Genomic DNA, 24,394 nt, shown 5'->3' with positions numbered 1-24,394 from the left:
TAATCAAAGCAACAATCAAGCCAGTGGAAAACTTCAAATTGCCTCGCCCAAAGAGAGCTCGTCGGGTGGACTCAAACCTCGAAATAATGCTGATTGGTTTGGTTGCTGAGAGTATTTGGCTGCCTATGTGAGAGTGTACTCTCTGACCTCCAGCAGCACTGAGGCTGCAGAAGTGGTGCAATTTTTAAAAACACTTTGAAAAAACTTTAGGTGCCATTTAAACTCCGCCTTAAGGGCATGGCATGATAGCGTTAATGGGCTCCTTCAGCGGCTTAAGGTCCTCTTTGTGTATCAGTTCACAGGCACAGACATTGTTCTTTTCACCATCACATAATGCTTAACCTACCCTCAAGAGTACAACACAATAGCATTATAAATCCCTCCTGTGCAAGTACTCCTTCTCTGTCACCTAGGTTCTGCCTACATGCCGATATATAAGCGAAATTGGTCGTTGGCCACTTCACGTTCATAGATCATGGGGAGTCCTCATACCACTCCTGGTGCAGTGGTGCAGCTGATAAGCGATGCGCCACTGCCCCAGCAAGTGGCACCGGGTGGGGCTTGTGAGACCCAGGCTGCCATCTGCCACTGTGAGGAGGTTATGGTGACATCACAAAATCATGTGACCTAGGCAGCTGGTGCATCACCTGCTTTTCTCGGCGTGCTGACGACATTGGGGTTGCCGGTGCACAAGATCCTTAGCACTATTTTGCATTAGAACAGATGTGCACGGTGTCTGACGGGGCCATTGTGGTGGTGGTAGCCAGGCTGCCATGAGTGGTGGTGCCAGCCACATTCTTGGTGTCAAGGCACAAGTTAAGGAGGAGTGGAGGAAAGAGTTTGAACTGAGAAAGGCAGCCAAAACATCTCTGTTGATATTCTTTGTTAAGAAACGTTCATCCATAATGGAATCACCAGTAAAGCACTACACAATCTCCAACAATTCTCTTGTGATTGGGAAAGAACTGGCTTGGAGCCCCTTTAAGGAATAAGCCAAGTGAGCTTTGCGGAAAACTCAATGTATGTCCATGCCTTTGAGGCCATCAGTCATGCCAAGTGGATTTGCCCGCATAGTTGTGTCCTCACTGGCGCTCTCCATAGCTTATGCCAGCATGGGTGCCGGCTTGCACTCTGATGCTACCAAGAAAATCGCTCAATATGGCTGCATGGCATATTGGCTGCGGTTAGTGTTTTTAGTGACGCAGCGAAACCAACGTGCAGTGGAAGAGTTGCTTCAAAGGAAAATGAGGGTCTGAACGAAACGTGGGGAAAGGGCCAACAGGAGGGCTGTTTAGGGCCCTTGGTCAAGTTATGTCTGTGGGAGAGGAACCGCATTCTTCTGCTGTGTGTGGTAAGCAAGGACCTTTGAAATGTGCAGGATCGGACTTGGATGGCGATGAGTACATAGTCATTTGGGAGCCCTGCCTGTTCTTCCCAGGCAACAACCAGACTCCCATGACCTTCTCAGACCGGAACCCAGATCCAGAGAACAAGGAAATAACGGCAAGTGTTAATTCATGGCATTCCGCATCTTGTGAGTGTAGGACATGAAGCGCAAATTCTATCCCATGACGCTGTCCAGAAGAGACCTTAAAGCACATCTTCTCTAGTTGTTCCTACTGCTCTGGGGGCAATGTGTCAGCACTGTGACATGCTCACTGTGACATGACCAAGTGACTGAGCTCCATTCGTTTTACCTTGTTAATATTTTATAAACATGCACTTGTGAGTGCATCTGCCATGGAAGAGAGCATGTTCCGAAAAAATGCATGCAAAGGCAGCTGATAAGCTGTTAGATTGGTGATGACTGAACTTAACTGTAGTCTCCCCGTCGACTTACTATGTGTTAATTTGGTTTTCACTGCAGATAGAAGACATGATCCAGTTTTTATGCAACTACATCAAGAATGATTCCATCGGGATCTTGTCCAATGCCCACTTGGCCTGGGCTGACCAAGAGAGGGAAGGAATCTACTCGCGCCGGTGCCTTGCCCTTGCTGAAAAGATCAGCGTCTGCCTTGACTTTGCCAAGAACGGACGCACTGCCTTCTTGCGGCGCGATGAACGGCCCCCATTGTACCCCGACTTCATGGAAAAGGGAAGCCACAAAATCACCTACCGGTCGGACCGCGCTCTGGGAGTTCTGTACAGGACCTGCCGCTCTCTGGAGGCAGCGGTTGGCAGGCTTGGCCACCGACATGTTGATCCTGGACGGTGCCATGCACTGGTCGTGCCGGGCTGGGAGGAATACCGGGACTCCGCGCTGCGTGCCCTCAATGAGTACAATGCTAGCCTCCGTCGTATCCTGATCCAGTATGGGATTGCATCGGAAGGCGAGGTGATGGCATGCATGGTGAACACCTTCGACGCGTACCACAGTGCGCAATCTGATAAATTGAACATGGAGGACCTTGTGGAGAAGATGACTAAGTTTCTGACTGAGAACACACGGGAGGTCTTCTTTCGTGAGCTCCTGGAGGAGCTGGAGGGGCACAGCATCGACGACGAAAGCGAGCGGCGCGCGCGAAAGCACCGCAAAGCCTCTGCCTGGTACATGGTAACATATGACCCCGAAGGGCAGGATACGCTCTTCAGTTTTCCATGGTGCATCGCTGATGTTCTTGTTGAGGTCTTGCGCAGCTCGGATCCGCAAGACAGGGTGTGGTACCCAAACATCTTGCACTGGAAGGTCAACCTGTTTGCTCAGAACGACGACGGGCTCGCTGAGGTTGATGATGTCCCGGGTCTTGTTGGCGAGACATGCAAGAGTGCCTACTGCATCATCAAAAAATGGCTGGCTGATGAGACTCTTCTCGGGCAGCAAGAGGCCAGCGCGCTGACCAAGCCTGGGCTCTGTTCTGACTGCCTGCTCACCGTATTCAAGGAGTTCTTGGAAAACCATGAGCTTTCATCACTGTCGTCACCGAAGGGCAAGGTAATGATGAGGAAGCGGCACAGAGTACTGTTACCTGTGGCAGTTGCCAAGGCTGAACAGACTGCTTTGGACAATAAGTGTCGAGGCCAAGAGGGACCCGCAGCACAACCTGCCGGTGTCTCCCAAGTCAATGGCTGCATCAAAGAATCTGAAGACCAGCCTTCTGAAAGCGAGCCAGACTTGGCTTCAACTGCTCAGCAGAATGGACACGGGGACTCAGACTCTTACCGGCACATCAATGGTTCTGAGTCTTGTGCTGCGTACGAGTGTTTGAATGCGAAGGAGGCGCCCTGTGTTGGAACTTTGGTAGTTTCGTTTCTCCGGTGGTGCCTGAAGCAGCACAAGCTGCCCCGAAAAGCATGTCCCGCCGGTGCTTGTGCGGGCGGCGGTTACAGTGGTCAAACGCACAGGCTGCCTATGGTGACGCTGAAGGCGTACAGTTCATTAGCCGTGTCGCTCGACCCATGCCACTTGTCGCTTCCCTGCGACCCTGCCTATCATGAGCCGCACCAGGACATCATTGAGCGTGACCCCGTGCGGATCCAGATAGCCAACCCGGCCATGCACAAGAAGCTCAAGGACAACCTAGATGAGGTGAGGGCATGCAGATGACTGAGCCTTTATCAACCGCCTTATTTGCACGGATATAAGTGTGAGTTTTCCCCCTGCTTCAAAACGCACCCCGTGGAACCAAAGTACAAATGCAGTAGAACCACATTATAGTAAACTATGATAGAGCAAAGTGAAACTGCGGTCCCATTTTGCCTTCGATTGTGAACTGTGCATTTTTTTTCCTTTTATAGTAAAGATATCTTAATGACGAAATGGTTATAGTAAAGAGCTACTGGCCATGGTAACTTACATCCATCAGGATGGTGACTTCGCGGCACGGGCATAGTCAAGGACCTCTCAGAGCCACAGGCATGTAGCAGCGTAATCACTGGGCCAATATTCAGAGGTAAATAAATACCGAAAGCGATAAAAACTGCGCTTTTTGATATGACTTAACCACCGAGCTCGTGAGTTGCGAGGAGAAGCCAGCTTTTCGGAGGCCTTCGGGCCATGAAATAAAGCGCGCGGCACGCATGGAAAAAAAAAAGTAAAGCTGTCTCTGAACGTAGGAAGAAGGCAGCTGGGGCCGCTGAGAAAGGGAAGACAGTAAAATTGGAATGAGGAAGGAATGAAAAGGGTGAATGTAGCACTGGACAGTGCAAAGCGCTTCCCAGTGCCAGCAAGAAACGGTGGCACGGCGGCACTGTGTGGGCAGTTTTATCACGCGTGATTGTGTCGCTTGAAAACAAAACATGCCGACCAGTAAAAAAGTTTGTTGACGTTTTGGCTTCCAGCATGAAAGCCTTGTTCACAGTGAATACATCAGCAGAAGTTGTTTGTTTAAATAGGCTTGAATAATGACTGCAGAGAGCATGCGTAAATCTTGTGTAGATTTCCGTCGTTTCGGTTCAGTTTGTGTGATGTTGTCTGCATGGTTAGAGATTCCAGGCACAGCCATGGTGGTGTCACTTTTTCAGTTGTGTTGATTCTTGCCTTGTCCCAGTCAATCTTGTGGCCTGCTCTGCTAAAGCGTTATGTTTTTGTTCTTTACGTCCCGAGCGGGATGCTGCAATCGCTAAGCACCGTTGTAGTCTGTGTCTCGACTGTTTCATATGCGTTCCTTAACAATTGCCTCTTAAATAACACTGAGGCCATGGCAGACAGTGCCGTGTTTACGCTAAGCTTTGGCTTTCATATGGAATCAAACTTGCGTTATATTCGTAGCCGCGTTGTATTCGTGTAAACATGATACTTCCAGAAGGCATTGGCAAAAACAAACATTCTAACGTATAATGTGATAACTGAAAATATCACATAAAGGGACAGTAAGAGAAGGATGGAAGGTTTATAAACCAACACATTGCGTTTAATAAGTAACCAATTACACCAGACTGCATCCCGAGAGCCATGCCATCACCAACAACTGATGACTTCCTGGTACGACTACTGTATTAGTTTGATTGTTCCAACACTTTGCGTTTAATAAGTAACCAATTACACCAGACTGCATCCCGAGAGCCATGCCATCACAAACAACTGATGACTTGCTGGTACGACTACTGTATTAGTTTGATTGTTTTTGTTTTAGAGTGGTAACTCTTGGGGCGAAGGTTCCTGGCCTACATGTAGTAGCCAGGGCTGTAAACATCAAGCGTTTAGTGGACACCTCAAGCACGCCGTGGGGAAGGGAGAAAGGAAGGAATGAGAGAGGGCACCATAGAGCCGCCATAGTACTTGGGTTGCACGTGACGTCATGGGTGCCATGATGGAGCCCAAGGCATAGCTTCCGCGGTGCTGCTTGGAGCAGGCGGCGATAAGCAGATTAGTAAAATGCATGGTTTTCTGCCGTGCTTCTGGTTGCAAACATTGCTGCTGCTGCGACGTCTGTGCAGCAATCTGTAACTGTTTCTGCATTTGTTGTCAATCATCAGTTGATAAGTCATCCTACTGCAGTTTTATACTATGGGACCTCCTCCTTCCTTTTTGTCATTCACATTTAACTCCTCTATTCACTCAAACCCAAGCAAGTTGAATGCTTCTGTTTTGAGCTAGAATGGTTTGAATCATTGGTTTTAGCTGTTTAAAAGTGGCAGTGTGCTGCAGACCAATATTGATTCTCATTCACTGGGACATTCCACACCTAAAATGATGTGCCACACAGCAGCAAATTGAACATTGGCTGATGTTCAAAATGAACATCACCCAACTAGCCTAACTTGCCACCCTACTCCTCACAGCAGCCCATGGCAAGGTACGCTTACTATCTGAACATGCGTCATGTTACACATAATTAGTGAGAAAAGCTGCATTGCGCGCATGACCTTGGCGGGTCTTCTCACTGGCACAGCCACTCGCCATACCAAAAAAGTGCCCAGGTGGCACAGTAAACAGCTGGTATAAACGAACTGGAGGCAGTCAAAGTGAAAAAATGTCCACAGAGCATCAGTTAGCGAATGACTGATTCATCTCCTATCATCCTTAGCAGTGCAGTGTTAATTCAGAGTCACTGCGACCGCGAAAAAATATCCGAATTAACCGAGCGCAGGAAAAAAAGAGGATCCAAGCAAAAATATTTTGTTGCAATAATTCGCTACGTATATAGGACAAACATTGCAATTACCATGTACTGTCGCGTAAAAGTATAGCCCCCAACTTGTAGCCCCTGCTGGCAAAAAAAAAAAAAAATGCCTCCAAAAACAAGTCGACCCCCTCCCCTCCCACCGCCGCATTTTGTTTCATAGTTTCCCGCGGGATAAAATCTCTGCACAAACAGCACTCCATCCTGCCCTCCATTCACGCGTGTGGCCAGACTGATCCTTCCTCCATGCCCGACTGACTATAGTGGCAAAGCCAATTGCAGACAGTCCTGTAGTTTCTCGCACACCTCAGAGACGATCGGAAGCAACCGACAGCACGAACGAACCAGGTAAATTGCACATAACTCGAATTTTACTTGCCAGAACCAATTTGCACGTGAATTAATACCTTTTATTATTTTTCTTTTTTTTTTTTTGTCTTGGAGTCCAGTACGTCCTGTCGCACAAGGACGCCGGCAGGGGACGTGTGCTACCGCCGCTTGTCCAAAACTATGTACCTCAGGCGGACACCCCCCCTGCACACACACACACACAGACACAATGTTGCATGGTTGTTCTTCTGGAGAAAGGTTGGCTTGTAAGCGACAATATTAAAGTAACCGGAGATGCCAGTAACCTAACACACCACTGAAAGAAACGCGCAGGCCAGCATTGGGCAAGTAGACCCGTCGCGTGCTCGGAGCTATACCATAGACTGGTTCGTGTGCTGGGAGTATTGGAGCTGGGGCATTGCTCACTGGCTTGCGGCGAAATCAGCATCGGGGATTTTCACATAGCACTTCAGGTCTCCGAATTAGCCGGGCTGGTGCAGGCAGCTACTTCGAATTATCCGGTTAATTTTGCATTATAGATTACAAGACTGCCAAAATTCTAATTACCCGGGATTTCGAATTAACTGAGTTCGAATTATCGAAGTTTTATTGTATGTACACTCTAGCTCTATGGTCCCTTGAAATTCTAGGAACCACAGTTCTGCTGTATTATGGTTTCCATGTTGCTACGAAAAGCTAGAAGAGACGCACTTGCACAGACAGCATTCAGTCGCCCAGTGAGGATGTCTCACCTGCAATGCATCGGAGGGAGCAAGAGGAGGAAGAGGAGCAAAAGAGGAGGAAAGTGAGGGTGCAAGAGAGAAGGCAAGCAGGAGGGTGAGGAGGGCCATGGAGGAGGGAAAGCTCTGTGCTGCTTGGGAGCTTGCTGTGACTGTATTCACACATCAGCGTGCAGCTCTGAGCTTTTGCAATCGCCTGTCGTGAGCACGCTTCAATATGAATGGTATACCATCTCACTGTACGTTTTATCAAGTACAGTCGATCCCAGATATATAAAAATATTGTTTATATCAAACATTCAGAACATCTACCTGGAAATCCCACGCAAAAGTTTAGCACTGCTGTTCACGTGTATTGAATTCGGTTTGGTTTATGGGGGTTTAATGCGCCAAGGCGACTCAGGCAAACCAACTCAGTGTCTCACTGGTGAGAGTGCAGCATATTCTAGCTTGCAGGTTATAAAAACTGATCTGTTACCATTTATTATATATTGGATCACTGATGTATCACTCTATATCATAGTCCCCTTTGAGTTAGAGTTGTGACCAGAACGCTATGATCAGTTTTTTAAATTTAACTTTCTTTACCGCACTAAAATTTGTGCACGAGGTTGTGCACAATATAAGACTCTTTACACAACAGCAGTCAATTTTTATCTTAATTTTAAGCGACAGATTTTTCCCACGGTTGATTTATGGAAGATCTGCTTTCTGCATTGCGTGAAGGCACCAGCATTTGTTTTTTTCTTATTACAGAATAGGGCAAAAGTTTAAACAATGCCTTTTCACAATAACCAAATGCGTGAGTACTTCACACGCAAGCCTCCGCTGAGGAAACTGTTCGTGAATGCCAAGTCCACGTTTCTCTACTTTTGTAGCAGCTTCTTGACTTTCTGCTCGGCGCTGCTGTTTTTTTTTGTCCCTCCAACGATCTGCAATGCTTATACAAAGTTATTCAGCTGAAATAATCTCAGGCTGGCTTGGCCATCCCTTTCTTCATCCAGTTTTCACAAGCATAGAAGGGTGGGGTCATAATTCTGTTGAAACACATACCTAGATTCCAAATTCTTACATGCCCATGAAAGTATAACGTTTTCATGAGTACCCTGATGGACTCCTTCACTCATGATGCCTTGAATTCAGTCAAGGGGACAAATTCCATGAGCAGACGTTCCTGCCCTGTCTGTGGTTCAACGTGGGAAGTTGGTCCATATAAATTGCATTTGGGGCAACATATACAACGAATCCCATCATTCCCACACTAAAGAACTTCAGTTTGTCTAATGAAATCACTCTTTTCAATTTGTGACGTATACACGCTGGGTGTTGCTTTATCTGCATCATCCTGGAAACCCAATTTTTTTCACAGATGTGTGGGCTTTAAGCTGGGGTCCTGACATTTACTTCAGCACATGATGTCTCACAGTCCAGGGATTACTATAAAGCCTGATAACAGGGCCAAGTCTTCAGAAATGTCGAAAACAGTCAATCCAGAGATTTTTAGGCTCCCGCAATTAACGTATTTCTCGACAACTTGGTTGGTCGTTCTGGCGTGTCTCCTGCGAAGATCGGAAAAGCAAACCTCCTCTGAACCTATCTCTCTTCATAACTTGTGAAGTCATGGACTGTGCTACTCTGAAATTCGAGAAAGCTGATGGTTTTTCATCCCATAGTTGTGGCCGCGGATAATTGCCATTTCCACTGTCTTGGTGACAATATGTTAACCTCACATTCCATCCACTGCTTACAAAAAGATGCAGTAATACATGTAACCGCAGAATACGTCATCTGAAAATAACAGCAAATCAATAATAATTTATAACAGATAGAAAATGAATGCAATGCGATGCGCCCTGAAAGGACAAAAATGGAAAATGACGTGAAGGCAAACAGTTACTCCCCCAACAACTTCTGTAGATGAAGAGCGGATTATTGCCTCATAGTTAAGAAATAGCAAATAGGCCTTTTATATCTGTGATATTTTTAACTTTTACGAAAAAATTGAAAATATATCTTTTTGTTCACTACCGTATATCCAGGATCAACTATACTAGGTCCAAACTTAACTGCTTACCTCTCCGTTATAATTACCTAAATGCTAGCACCCAGCTTCAGACTAACGTTGATTCTCGCTTCAAATTTTGCCGTGCTATGCATATGTGCCTGCCAGGTCGGCCTCAAGTTACACCCAGGGAAAATTCTCTGCAACTGCAGAAACATGCAGGCAGATTGGTCTTTCTACGCGGCATTTTATTTTAATCAGTACAGATTAGTCCTAAAAACGGTAATTAAAGCATGTTCAGCAAGTAATCAATATTTAAATATTAGCTTGAACAATATGTCGCCTGGCCTGCTTCAAAAGTGGCACTCCGTAGCTGCTGTTAACTTTTTTTTATGAGATAATTATATTGGATAAAATGAAACACTCTGGTTACTGCTAATGCCAAGCGTGCACTGGCTGAAGCATTATGCACAAAATGTTCATGCACTATCTTAACAGCAGCTGGTTAAGAAAAAGCACTAGCACAAAAATCTGCCGAGAAATACCTTAATGTGGCATTCACCTAAGCTTCATAACTTTTGGGAGGAGGCTGCAGGATGTTCCTAGAATATACGTTTGGTGTGTCGGACTGCTCGCTCAGCAACGAGGTAGATTAACAGCTCTTCTGCTTCGCACTTCTTTTCACCCTCCAGGTTCGGCAGCTTCTGATGCGCTGGTCCGGCGTCCAGGACGTGCAAATCCAGCGCCAGGACGAAAGTGAAGACAGCTACATTGTGGTGACATCAACTGGCCGCGACTGGCAAATCTGGTTCCTCGAGGAGTTGCTTCTGCAGCGATGGCTTCCTCAGGCCATCGACTGCAGGGACGTGCTGAGGTTCCTCAAAGAAAACAAGCAAAGTGTGCCGCTCTGGGGATCCAAGAACTTGACATCGTCCAGTGCTGCACGGCAGACTTATTGAAATGCATATTTTATTTATTAGGGACACTGCAAAATGTGCTCATGTTTTAGTCCTTTCTCATCATTACTGTGGTCAAAGTCTTAAACTATTAAAGTGGGGAATGTGCTGGGAAGGGATTATCAAGCAGAAGAGTCGCAGTGGCAAGTTAGCATGCATGTCAAGTCTCTATCTGTGATGGAATGCAAGAGGACTTAAGCTGTGCTAACTATTTATGGCACAATCTCATTAGGGCCTGGTGTTATATTTTTTTGTTGTTGTTACTCTGTGATAGCCCTGCCATTTGTGAGGCGTCAAGTCCCTAAGCGGTTTTTCCACTCATGCTGCCATCCCAAGAGGATTAGGTTCCTCCATGATGTGCAGTCTCGTCAGCCACAGCATGACATCATTGTTGCAAGTTGCTGTGCACAGAGTATGTGAGCAAAAATGAGGTTCAACTTTTGTTGCATGTCTCTGTTCCCCTGAACAGTGTGGAGTAAACTCTCATCACATTGTACCTGAATTCACAGGGAATGTAATGTCACCTTATGTACTATTGCTATCAAAAGTTCATGGGACGTGAGTGTACGGAAAAAGAACTTTACTTCAGCGTTGTTAAGTTATCCACTCGCCTGAAATGTGATAAGGTATGAGGAGACATGCATGTTCTATCCGCTGGTGACAATGCCATGCCACCGGATGGCAAAGCATTGCTGCATTGTAAATTTTCTGAGAACCCACTTCCTATAACATTTTGGTCACGGTAGTACATGTAGCTGCCCTCCTTTTATTGAACTGGCACTCATGTTCTCAACGGCTCATTGGATGCAAGGATCTGTTTTGTGCATCTGCAGCCATGTTGTTATTGCAGTTCCTTTACTTGTTATGCCATTCCTCTACTTGCAATGGAAAAACATACAGTGGATTGACTTGAGAGGATGCGGAAGCAGCTTTTTAACTAGGAAGAAAGTTTTTTACTAATGTGGTCTTTCACTGTACTCTCTCATCTTATCGGTGTACTCAGCTGCCTGAATAGGCAGCTTGGCATGCTCAGGTAGGCAGGCTGAAACAAACTGCCTTTTCCGATAGCCGTCCACGTGCAAACTGTGCCATTTCGGATAGGCTCAAGGACTGCCTTTGCAGTCTGCAGGACAAATGGACTCAGACTTTTACTTAACCATATGCCAGTGGTTGTGAAGCACGTCCCAAGTTATCTGGAACCTGCAACTATTCATTGCATTCACTGCCATTTTATATACTCGAGAATGCACCTTTTGCTCTGTGATAAACTTTACTCATACACCTAAAAACCAACTTTGATTACTGCCATTTTATGCTGTGTTGAGGGAACTAAATTTCTCTTCGAATGAAATGCTCGTCGGAATGGCACTTTTAAATAGAAGTAATGCTTCGTTGCATCGATGCAGGGGACCAAAAAAATGCAATCACTGTGCCTTTGTGTGCCTTGGGAGTGGCCACTGTTCACTGCATTTTGAAGTTGTCCAGGCAGCTCCAATAATGGAAGGGAAGGACATATTCGATGTCATCCAGGGATTAGTCCATGTGACAAGAACGCTTTTTCCTTTGTTGTAGGTAGTTTTCCCATACACGGATAAATGCTCACGAGACGTTTTCAACTAATTGATAACAGAATGTGCTTTTGTGTGTTGACTGTTCCCTTTGATACTGGAGCTAGCTGTAGATTTGGGAGTCTTCGTTGCTGTGCCAAAGTAATGCATTGCAGTAGAGCGGTGCATTCACAACAGGGGTGCTTTTGCCAGAGTGTCTCTGCCAGTCACCACTAGTCTTCCCAAGCAAAAGTACTTTCTATACGTAACAAATGTTCTATGTGCAGTTGACCCTGTTTTGTTTGGAGCATGAAACAACGAAGCATTCTAGTACCACAGGTCACAGTATTTTTGAAGCGGAGCAAGGTGACGCGACTGTTGCTACAGTTTAGCCAATATGTTTGTTACTTTTCCAAGAAACGAAATTTGACTGCAAAATTCAATACTTCCACTACCTCATTGACCCCGAGAGCTGCATGAGCATTCACTGGTGGTAAAGCAGCATCATTCGCATCACAGGACTAGTTTCCACCCTCTGAGAGTTCAGAAATGTTTTCGTTCACATTCATGTTTGTTTTGCTTAAATACTGTTGTTATTGGAGTGTTCGTCCTGTCAAATAAGTGCACTCAAAATAAATATTTTACGGTTTCAGAGCGTTTTTTCCTTTTTCACAAAGGAGCCTGTGTCAGTTATGACGCAATCCTGACGGGAGTAAGCAGGCTAGGCAGCGGCAAGAAGATCCATGATGACATTAGAGCCTCCCTAACGGACCAATCAGCAACCATTGGAGAGGGAAAACTGAGGTCGGACAAGCTAGCAATGACTGATAAAGGCACCCCGCAAGGCTCAGTGATCTCCCCTCTCCTTAACATAGCCATGTCTGGGCTCCCTGAAGGACTCAACCGCATCAAAGGCATCAGCCCTGCCACGTACACTGAAGACATCTAAGTGTGGTCAAGTGAGGGATTCCTCGGGGGGAAAAGAAGGCCAACTACGAGAAACCGTGACCTGCATTAGCTAGTACGCCAGGGAATGCAGTCCTCCAGCTCACCAGAAAAGCCAGAAATTATGCGCATCCACTTATGTAGATATGACAAGAACCACCTCAGACTCAACATTCATACTGACGGACAAGAGATTCCTGAAGTAGCAACACTAAGTATCCTGGGAATGTGGCTACAATCCAACCACAGAGTGGACCACGAGCTCAGACTATAGCTTAAGTGACTCTGATGATCACCCAAGTAGCCAACAGAAGATGAGGGTTCAAGGAGGAAGACACAGTCAGACTGGTACGAGCTCTAGTCATCAATAGAGCCACGTACTGCCTACCGTACCAAATCTTAACATCACAAGAGGTCAAGCAAGTAGAGGCTATGCTTCGGAAGGCATATACTAAGACTCTGGGTCTACCTCTGAGAACAGCTACACATAAATTAATGGACCTCAGTGTGTCCAACACATACCTAGAGCATCACGAAGCACTCATCGCTCAGAAAGAACAACTTCTACAAGAACAACTTCTACATACAACCATGGACAAGGCCTTGCTCAGACAACTAGGCTACCCTGAAAGCCACAAGAAGATCCAAGAAACTGAGGACGTACTGGAAGACATCAGATCAACCTACACAGTTCTACCCACCCTAAGCATACGCACCCACAACTGCACCAAGGTCATCTCCGTCCCACAGACTGCCTGTTGAAATTTCCCGAAAGGCAGAATTGCAAGGAAGCCCTCCACACTGTAAGCCAAGGTGGCTCAAGCGAAGAAAAACATTCCATCATGTGTGCACCGGGACACACCTGCCTGCTCAGGAAGCACGCAGCGAACGCCATCGCCTGAGGACATACTGACAGCAATGGCTGATGCGTCGGGACTCGAGCCAGTTACCCAAACGTTCAGCGACATACTGCATACTGCAGCACCTTAAAGAGACTGAGGAGGGTCCATCCTGTAGCCAGCTCACTAAAGAGCGGAGTGTAAGCTGGAGGCAGCTCCAAACAAACACGCATCCAGCTTATTTATCCTAAATAAGATATACTCCACTACTTACAGACCCGCATGCCCATGGTGCAGAGACAGCCACACTATATATCGCACCCTGCAGTCCCAGTCATATACAGTGCCACGCCAGAGCAGTGGGAGACAACACTGTCTAGCCGTGAACCCGGAGATCAGCTTTCACTGGCCAAACTGGCCCAAGCTGCCACCACCACCACAGGAGTCCTGGACTAGAGTCTTATCAAGACTGTTAAGAGCTGTGAATAAATGTTTTGTCACCCTCTCCCTCTCTCCTTTTTCGCAAGCTTAAGCCAGAACAAAGCTCAGAAGTCTTTATTTCACAGGACATTAACATACAAAACACAGTATGACACCTGTCTGTGCCTCTTGCAAGGAATAAATACTACAAAAGAAATCTTTGGGTAAAAAGACTAAGGCAGCAGCTGTGTGATGAGAAGCACATTGGCACGCAGAGGGTGGGGATAGGAAGCACTGTTTTACAGTGCAAAAGAAATGGCAAAATCTCGGCCAATAAAATCGTTGCGACAAGACAGGCACACCTCTTAAGGCAGCTTCACATGCAAGCGACTGAGCGACGCAGAGAAAATATTCCAACTTGTTGCAACCTTGTCGCACTGGCCACTTGAAACAGTTCCTTTCGCCGCAGTGACAGAAATCGTGACCGCCTTCGCTTGCATGTGAAACGGGCTATAACTGTGCCCTTGACATTAATGTCACTCCAAGAGTACAAAATCTCTTTCTCTGAAATATGCAAAAGAAAAGGCCAGAGGTCAATGCACCAGAGATAGTAGAGGCAGTGATGTCGCTGCCCGGCATACTTTTACGTGTTCTCAGCACTGAGGTTTCAGGGAAAGCACACAGCAACCAAATGAAGTATGATAAGAGCAAGTTACAAAATACATTTTTCACTTCACTGTCACAGTGAAAGTTCTATAAGCAGCTACAGTTTGACAAAACAAACATGCAGCTCAGATCAGGTATTTGCTTGCTGCACGATGCAACCTCTTGTTTGCAATTTCGTATAGTTTTATTCAACACGGAGCACCGCAACAATGTTGAATGGTGCTTTTCCAGACCCATTATTTTGCAACAAAGGCATCTTTGCCAGGATGTTAGCGACAAGAGTAGATTGAGGCTGACAGGAGAGGGCCTTGCCACTGGTGTATTGGACGCTAGCGGCACTCGATAGAAACATAGAGCACCCCCGCCCTCACCGTCTGGACATAAAATAGAATAGCTAGCAAAAGAATGCCCATTTAATTTTGCATGTGGTGCTTAAGTGTGCACACAAAGCACCGGGCTTTCTTTGTGCTCTCAACACATACACAATGCACACACTTCTGGTTGAATAAACTGTATGAAGAGCACAAATGCTCCTTGGCTCTACAGCACTGTACCAAAAACGTCTAATGTTAAAAGCTGTTCAGCATTTTAACTAAAAAACATGCTGAAAAAATGACTATCGGCACACTTCTCAATGAGGCACTACACAAAAACACTCGCACCCTCACTGTCTGCTACAGACATCCTGCGCAAATTATTCCCCTTGATCTGATAGTGGTTTCAAGGCCTTTGGTGAGTGCAGCAGGCAGAAAATGATTTCGCCTGGAAAGATGATTCATGTCGCAACAGTTTCTCTCTCTTCCACCCAACGTTGCCCCCAAAGGTGCTCCCCGGAGCTGCAAATATGGGTTGTGACTCCTGTATTTTCCACGTTAGCTTCCTCCCCGAGCAGCACGAACTGCACTCTCGTAATTCCCAAAATACAAGCTCACCTTCCTCTTCTGGACGAAATGTTCATTATCACTACCTCTTTGGTTGATGAACAGAAAGCACGTTGCCTTTGTCAGAAGATCAAGAATAAAGGAACGCGCCAGGATCTCTTTCCTATCTTTAACTTTACAGGCGACCACTTTACACAATCCACCTCGTCTGAGAAGCTGCTGATGCATGTGGTGAGACACAAGTTAATTCAAGAGTGAGGAACCGCTCAGCTCATATGCAGTACTATCCAATGTTAGCTTCCAACTTTTCCGTCCTGGGGTATTGGTAAAGACCGATACACCACACACAAGACAAGAATTACATAAGACCGCAATCCAAAAGCACTTTCAAATTCTTTTTCACAAACAAAATGTCACTACGTCACCTTTAATTTTGCAGCATTCGGCTGCCTTGACACCCATACAAGACACGGAATAAAGAGAGCACACTAACCACTGAAGAATGTTCCAATTACGTGTCGATTGCACAGTGGAGACATTGATGACACTTGGCATTTCTGCCACACTATGCAGATATTGCATTCACTTGACAACCTTAAACATCACCATGGCACAACCTTGAGACTGGCCAGCCATATAGCACCGGCATCGTAAAATCCAAGGAATTCAACGCCCTCAACTTCGCCCACTTGACACAAGATGGAAGTGTCCACTAAAAGCACTATGCAGTGGTCCGCCATTACAGGAAATGCAAGAACACTACCGTGCACAGGTTTCTTGGAATGCAGTACACAGATGCTGGGAGAGAAGGCAGCAGAGTGATGTCGAACGATTTTGCTCTCTCAAAGGCACAGCACTACGATGCTCAGGAATACGTCGCTTAACTTTTAGTTAAGCAGCGACACATAGAGGCTAAATGGACAATTTTTAAGAGTATGAATAAGGACGCAATTAAAAGCATTTAATCGCAAGATACCGGGTCAGTGCTGCGTCTCTGAACGTGTAAAACAGCTGATCGAATCCCCTTGCTTAAGTCAACTTTTTCTTTTATATTTTTTTCACGCTCAAAATTAAAATCCTGTAAATTATTTACGCTTTCTCCTGAGCACGTGTTGTTTTCTAAGTAAGATCCAAATCTCCCTTTAGAAAGCTGGGAGGTGTAACTGGGAGTTGTGGTTAATGCCCTTGAGAGAAAGGAATTACGCAGTAACACCAACACTGCTTATTTTTACTACAGGAACTCGTTTGCATTGCAGTGAAGTGTACACCACGCCTGTTTATAACCCTGTGCCTGGTGCCATTTGTTTTACCATTCGAGAGAAGCGTTTCTCAGAAGTATCTATCAATTGGCACGGTTCATACTCCACAGTTTTTTCCGCAAACACAATAACCTGACCATCGCCTGACATGCGGTGGATGTGTTCTTTGCTGCAATGCAAGCGAGCTCCTGCAGTAATGTAAGCATGCATTAAAACTGATATGGGTTCCAAGACAGGCATATACATGGCTCTCTGTGAAGCCTCGTGACGACCGTATGCTAGACCGGGGCCTCCTTTCGAAAGCTGGACGCACAGGCAGGCAGCATTGAATAAAAGTAAAAAATGGGGCTGGCATAATGGTGGCATCTGGTAGCAAGCAACGCAATCTTTTTGAAGTGCACGGTTGGCCAGAGCACAAGAAGTTCAGTACTCAGCCACCAGAGGCCACCGGAGGCCACAAACGTGTGACTGGCTCTGACCCAATTCCACTTGGCGAAATGGCATCGGCGTATTCTAGCTCTACAAACAGTGGGCTGCTATGCATGTTCAGTAGCAGTGGAAATGGTAAGTACTGCCACCAGTCGCTGTTCTCATCACGGGGACACACAACAAATTATGTTTTAAAGCCCTCCCCTGAGCCCTGCCACCGACTGGGCTCTGGAAAGACCTGCACCTTGCACTTTTCACTTCTTTTTGATCTTGGTGAATCGTGCTACTGGCAGCTGGAACTGTAGGTCGTGAGTGTAAACGAGAAACAGAACGAAATGGCCACAGCTGTACGCAGCATTCAAGAGGGGATGCAGGTCCGGGTAGCGCGACGGAGGCAGCACGGTCAAGTGTGCAATGTTCAGCACAGCACAGCCTGCGAGTGATAGTGTAAACTGGAAGGAAAAAAAAATTTTTTATAAAGTTCCTAAAGTAACAAACCTGACATGCGTTCCGTGAGCACAAGGTGTCATTGCTAAGTGGTCTTGTGAAATCACTGACAGACTGAGCTATACTATGTGGACTAGGTTTGCTCACTTACCTGCTACAAGACGGACGTAAGACAACAGGTGACACAGAAGAAAGGCTGATGAGTGAGAGCAACATCACTGCTGCATCCTCAAACAGATATCGGTACCACAAGGAAACCTATCACAAACTAGACTGCAAATGGCAGTGTTCAAGTCGCACTACAGTAGCACTGCCTATTCCGTCTTAGTAAATCGTAAGTAACTAGTTTCCATGCATTTCAAGGGGCGCCATGAGTCTGGAGGCTTGAAGGGCCACCCCAGAACAACCAGAACTAGAGTAACCCACCATTGCCATAATCAGCATTCAATTAAATAGCACAGTTCACCTGTGCTTACCCGTGTACCCAGCAGGTCAGCGTACCAACCAAGCGGTCATAAATCGTTCACCAACTGCCTTTTTTATGACAGGCAAGACACATATTATGTGACCACAGAATGCATACTGCCGGTTACGATGACGATTTTGGGTCTAGTCACTAGGCCTAATTATGGCGGCCAATGCCGACAGAGCACTTGCATCTGCATTTTGTCGGTTGTTATCGTTTCCCCATCTTCGTATTCTTATCATTGCAGACCCTTCGTACTGCGGGCGTAGCGCTGCTCCCGCAGCGGTGGGTATGCTTTTGCGTCTAGACTTTGTCCCAACACATGTGTTCACTGGCAACATTCCAAAGGCAGTACAACCACCATACGCTGAGCTCGGGAAAGCGGTCACCATGCGAAACGTACACAGACGACTGACGCCGAGATTTAGTGACCAGAAGCTTCAGAAGTGCACATAACTACTGATCGCATCCTCTGGCATATTGGGAATAAGTTTAAGTGAATTTTTTCGGTGAAATTTGATTTTTTGGAACATTTCTGCAGTCCCTAGAGAGTCCGAAAAATCGGTTGCTGACTGTACTAGTAGTCCATCATTCTGCATGCACACAGGACATGTATGACATCATGAAACCGAGGACAGCCAGTGCTATAAAATGACACTTGTGACGACACTGTGCATCTCAATCTAGCTGAACTTAGCTATCCCCTTTAGTATCCCTTTTAAGAATCGTTCGTTGCGAGTTTACCAAGGATACCCACCAGCAGTGTGGCAGGGCCGTTCCTCTGCACATCCTTCAGGTAGGCCTGGTAAACAAACACCAGGTTCAGCACGAGCAGCGCAATGTAGGGCGTCACCAGGCCATCCTTGTACAGCAAGGGGAACATGCTGGAGCATGGTGCAAGGAAGGAAGCGGACATTGAACAGAAGTGAACTTGCTGCAACTTTCACACAAAAATTGGGCTCACTGAAGTAAGCAAACTCAGCACTATATACAACAGCCCACAAGTCAGGACTCACAGTGACCTCCAGTGTTCCTTCGAGTTTAAGGAGTAAGTAAATTCAGCAGTTCTTAATCTGGTTCCATGAAACGTTGGATTTCTTGAGGTGCTTTATGAACTCCCCCACACATGCCTCAGCCCCAGCCTTTCCTTATCCAGCATTTTAGGACTAATGATAGCTCACAGCAGACTGTTCCACCACATAGTCAGTAAACATCATCGAATTTGGGAATTTAATTCTGAGGCCATGCGTCCACATGTGTCCGCATGCAAAGGACAAAAGCAAATTCATGGGGTTTCTCAGCACCTTTAGAAAGTCAGGGTTCCCCAGAGGTAATATAGTAAAGAACCAAAGTTAAATGTGAAAAATAAATGTACACAATAAAATGACGCCCTTCTGTGCACAAAATGTACTGCCAAGCTCATGCAACCGAAACTTTGTTTACAATCATGAAACAATGACAGAACCAGAGCAAGTGCTTCAGCCTACTAGAAGCACAAAAGCAATTTCCATTGGCGGCAATGCACATTTGTTTTCTATTTATAAAAATACATTTAAAACTGTAGCTTAGCTATAGATACCACCTTAGCTACAGTGCTGCTAAAATGTACATTTACACATAATGTGTACACATAAGCTTTCTTCCCAGCACAGTATGGCACATCACTCTGGCATATTTGAAAAGCGAACTCCAATTTTTTTTTTCTCCCCATCTCATTTTCTCGACAAACAAAAATAAACAAAAGAACCCTCAGCATCCACTGCTCCAAAATTCATGAAACTATGATACTGTCCTCGTTAAATCCTTTTTAACAGCAAATAAGCCCAATCACAAGATCTTATGTGGCATAATTATGTTTCATTATTTTTCGTTGCACGTTTTCTTCTTTGTAATGATGCGTAAGAAATTTGTATGCATGGATCACAGTGTAATACTCGCATATGGCCACTAGATAATTGATAATCAAGTTTTAGCTCTCTCCTGTCTCGGTTTCTGCTTCAGTAGCCGCGCAATGGCTATGACGTCAAAGTTCCATATAGGTGATGTGAAGCATGAGAAAAACTGCAATATAATAGCTACTTCGCCATTTTAATCCCCTACAACGCTCAAGCCAGCTTGCCTCATGAGCCAGAACACAACAAGTGAAGAAGCAGCGATTATGTTGCAGTTTTTTTTTCATGCTTCGCACGACCTATATGGAACTTTTGACGTCACAGCCACTGCTCAGCTGTTGAAACCGAAGCCGAAATAGGTGAGAGAAAAAATTCAATCATAAATTGTTTTGTGGTCATAGGCGAATACTACATAGTGATCCATGTACAATAATGTCTTACACATCATTACAAAGAAAACATGCAACTGAAATATGGTGTCTATACTAGGCATGTGCGAATATTCGGTCAAATAGTAAAGTATTCGATATCTGATTCTATCCGAATTTTTGGCATTCTAAATTTCTAAGTATTCGTCTCAAGCGAATAATAACTCTTGATGCGCGTGGCTTCGGTTCAGCGCACCTCCTCCGGGATCGCACCACGGTGCGCGCGCAACCAAAGCCCCTACTCCGCGCCGTGTGACTGCGCTCCCGCGTGTATGCCGGAGCCAGTCTGTGCACGCTCACGGCAATAGACGCGAGCAGGCTTCCGGCCAGCCGCCCAGATCTGTATCTGCCAGGTGTCTGCGACCACACTACCCACAGTGTGCATGCACTGTAACCGTCACAGTAGCGTGCATTAATAGAGATATTTAGCACAGCGTGATCCGCATCCGCACGACGTCAGTGTGCAGCGCTGATTGGTCCCGAAGGGGCAAGCATGCAAGCAGCCGACAGGGGCCTGGCACCTTGTGGCATCCTCAAACAATCTGTGCATGCGCAGTGGCTCCCTGCGGAAAAGGATCGTGCTATGCTAAATCTCTCAAACTGAGGGACGTGCAGGTCCTTTGACTTCGCAAAACAAGTCTGAGCTGCCGCAGCCGCTCCTCTCTGTATGAAATTCACTAAACAAGTGCAACGGCATGAGCAAGAAGGGGAGCTAGCAAGAGGCACATGGAGACGGGTGCCTTTCTGATGCCTGACACGGGGTGGCGCTGGGCACACGATGCGCACGCCTAGAAGGCGTCATGGAATCATCGCTTAAAAGCAACAGCTGTGCAACGACGCAACCGCAATTAAGAGCAGCATTTGGAGGCCTCACATACAGGTATCGCACCCCACAATACGTGTGCACTGCATGTGGGTCGGCTCTCTCAATTTCAGTAGCCATTGTTGTGGAAAGTTGACAAGCTTCAGTGAGTGTGACAAAGCTTCAATGCCTTCTCTCTCTCTTTTTTTTTTTTCATGTAATGGCCTTGTGAGTTCAAAAAATACTTGATTTTTGAAAATGCACATTGTGCGTTCAACCTTTTTTTTGTGCCAGAAATGTTCGAAATATTTGCTTAGAAATTATTCAAAGAAAATTACTATTTTTTCGAATTCACTTCGCACACTCACACATGCATAGTGTATACACAAGCACAGATCTTATGATTTTGCTTAAAAACAGACCACACACAACAACAAAGAGGACCACACCCTTGATGCTTGCTTTCTATGTAATCCATGTCTCTTGGTATACAGTTAAACCCCGCTACAACAAACGCTGCGACAGCGAAATTTCCGCCACAACGAAGTGTTTCCGATTCCGTGTCAGCGTACCATACAAGACAATGCAATTATTTCCCCCCCCCAACGAACAATTTTTGGAGCGAGGTTCCGCTTCAACGAAATTTTTCTGAGTAAGCGGGCAATTTTTTTTTTTGTGCGTCCACACACGCCCGTATCTCGTTAGGTTTCACCAAACACGGCTGCCGAAGACAGTTTGCACTTTCAGTAATGCAGCTGAAATTCCGTGGAGAATCGGAATTAATGTGCAATCACGTACGCATAAAGATGTGATGCGGCGCATGACTGCCTGCGATGGTTTTGCCAACCGCCAGGACTCTGTGCTTGCGAACCGCGGTCGCTGGTGCAAGGTGGCTTTCGACTTTTTTGCTCGCTTCGCTGACGAAGGCATAACGAAAATGAGTTCTACAGCATTCATTTCAGTGTGAAGCAATTGTGTCAATGAAAATCGGTGAAAATGTTCAACGTTATATGATAACCAGTGGCTAGTTCAACAGCACTTTTCTGGGGCATCTTTGCGAAGCGCGTTATGCCTAGCGACACCAACGTGCAACAATACGCTGTAAGGCTCCTAAGCAGCGTTGATCCACTGTCACCTAGATCACCAGTGGGCGGCACGTCGTTGCAAGAAGCCTGACGCTGGCTAGGATACTCTAGTCTCGCTTTCGCGCCGCAGGTGAGCATCGTGGCAACATTTTTTTTTTCTCTCGTCTGGTGCATTCCGGCACTGACCGAATACAGCCACTGTGGGTGTCAGTGGTTCTTGGCAGATGCCTCAACAGAACGCAATTCCGCCGGTACGTTCGTACCGTGCGTCGCAAAACGTAAAACACCTTTGAAGAATCGAAGCAACTGCATTTCTGGCATCTCGGTCCAAGTACGGGTTCTCGCACGTGAAAGCAAGGGCGCTTTTAAAACGCATTCAGAAAAAAATGTTAGCTTTTGATAGCAAATGTAGCGGGTGCGTTTATTACGCGATTCAAAGATTTTCGGAGTGCCAAGAAAATCGCCACGACGCCGATTTCGAAACCACAAAAGACGAAAACTAACAAATTTTTGTAAAGTAAACGTTGTTCATTAACTATCCGGTCAATGTTTCAATGTTTCACAATGATTTCATGGCAATGAAGCATTCGCTTAAACGAAAATTATTGCCGGTCCCGTGATTTTCGTTGAAGCGGGACTGAACTGTATTACATTGTGCCAATGCCGCTGATCCTAACCATGCACCTTATGTAAACGTGCATCCTTCTACTGGTGTATTAGTATGTCACAGTAACTGAATGGAACAGTAACTGAATGGAATCTACTAACCAATGATCAAATTTCAAAATCATCACTATCGGCATTTATTTCAGGTATTGTTTAGAAATGTGTTGTCTTTAACTGTTTATACGCTCCATGGATCTAATTTGTATTATATGCTTTGTCTGTGTTATTGTTTTCATTATGTATTTATTGTATCCCACCCTGCTAAAATCCCCAGAGGGGATTGCAGTATTGATAAATAAAATAAATAAATAAAAAATAAATGTCAAAACACCTGCAGTTTTTAGCAACCTGTTCAGTGTGTAGCGTAAAAATACAGCACCTCTCTTTCTGGCTTACTAACCTGAATGATGCGATAGATGCAAACCACACAACCAGGCCAGGATGCTTATGCATGATAAGGTAAAACGCTCTGCAAGAGATAAAGAAAGATTACACTTCACATCTGCAATGTAAACCCAGCAGCAGATATATAGACGAAATATAGGAAAGACGAAGAAAACAATGCGCTACTTCGAGCTGTCTATTTGCATAAGAAGATCAACATTTACCACCATGCATTTTCATTCCCCTCACTAGATAAAAACAATTTGGCACCGTTTTAAAAAAAAAAAAGGCTCCAGTTCAACCCAGCTGAGCCTAGTAGACGAGCGAAAGCAAAGCTGGTGGTATGTATTTGTAGCGAAGAATGGTGTGACGTCATTGCTACGTCGTCGCGTGACGTCATATCAGATGATGTGAACTTCGGTTCTAAAGGTCAAGGTCAAAGGTCAAGTGACCACTTGTCATCGGTCACGTGGTTGCTGGTCATTAGTTACGACCATACCATACAGGCATATCATGGCTAAGCGCAGCAAGACATATAGTCATACATTGTTAGTCTTGGGATGTGTGTGCTAGGTTTGACCTGGGTCAGGCTTCAAGATCAAACGCGCAAAGCCAGACGAAACTCTGAGCTGTACCTCGAGTAGTCGAGTTTTCGCTCTAAAAGGCATTTTCTTTACTAAGCAGATACAGAGAGTCACACACTGCCATAGGATGTACAGTCTTTGCCAAAAGTAACCAGGCTAGACGGTTTGCTTCTCAGTCGTATAATGAACCTATTATGCCAGCCCTCAAGCTCTAAATCTCTGTATGGTAGGGAGAACCTTTGTCCTCACCTTCCGAGATCTTTTTGATCTTTATGGCAGCCATAAGGTCTCTACTATTCAAATGAGAAGCAAACCATGCAGCCTGGTTGCTTTTGGCAAAGACTGTACCCTTCTTCCCAGTTATGTGCACTTCTACATGTCCCATACAGGTCCACCCTTGTAAGTGGTCAAAATGACGCATTCATGTAAGGAGGGTGCTGGTTCACACACTTAGCAGCGGACCAAAAAAAAAACGATTACCAAGAAGGTTTTGCACTGTACTGGTGCAGGCACAGTCTAACGTTAATGCTTATGCTAATGCATCAAACATACACACTTTGA

The 24,394-nt window shown here is 45.7% G+C and overlaps 2 protein-coding genes across 4 annotated transcripts in view; one reads left to right on the top strand and one right to left on the bottom strand.

Moving 5' to 3' along the window:
• The window catches only part of LOC144110727 (uncharacterized), a 41,939-nt gene extending 29,646 nt beyond the window's left edge, over positions 1-12,293 (top strand). For 2 of the 3 annotated variants that reach the window (XM_077643795.1, XM_077643797.1), the window contains 3 exons: positions 1,379-1,503; positions 1,868-3,529; positions 9,830-12,291. In XM_077643795.1, coding sequence (XP_077499921.1) covers positions 1,379-1,503; positions 1,868-3,529; positions 9,830-10,096 — 2,054 coding nt within the window. In that variant the 3' untranslated portion in view covers positions 10,097-12,291. Of the gene's footprint in view, positions 1-1,378; positions 1,504-1,867; positions 3,530-9,829 lie in introns of all 3 variants that reach the window. The other variant, XM_077643798.1, reaches the window with a different exon arrangement.
• Positions 12,294-13,963: 1,670 nt separating this feature from the next.
• The window catches only part of gny (ALG6 alpha-1,3-glucosyltransferase garnysstan), a 33,176-nt gene continuing 22,745 nt past the window's right edge, over positions 13,964-24,394 (bottom strand). Inside the window, exons 13-15 of the mRNA XM_077643799.1 lie at positions 23,266-23,334; positions 18,750-18,876; positions 13,964-17,531 (exon numbers count right to left, since the gene is read on the bottom strand). Coding sequence (XP_077499925.1) covers positions 17,334-17,531; positions 18,750-18,876; positions 23,266-23,334 — 394 coding nt within the window. The 3' untranslated portion in view covers positions 13,964-17,333. The remainder of the gene's footprint in view (positions 17,532-18,749; positions 18,877-23,265; positions 23,335-24,394) is intronic.

Source organism: Amblyomma americanum, chromosome 11, assembly GCF_052857255.1.
Source record: "Amblyomma americanum isolate KBUSLIRL-KWMA chromosome 11, ASM5285725v1, whole genome shotgun sequence".
Taxonomy (NCBI): Eukaryota; Metazoa; Arthropoda; class Arachnida; order Ixodida; family Ixodidae; genus Amblyomma; species Amblyomma americanum.
This window is presented reverse-complemented; position numbering and strand designations above follow the sequence as displayed.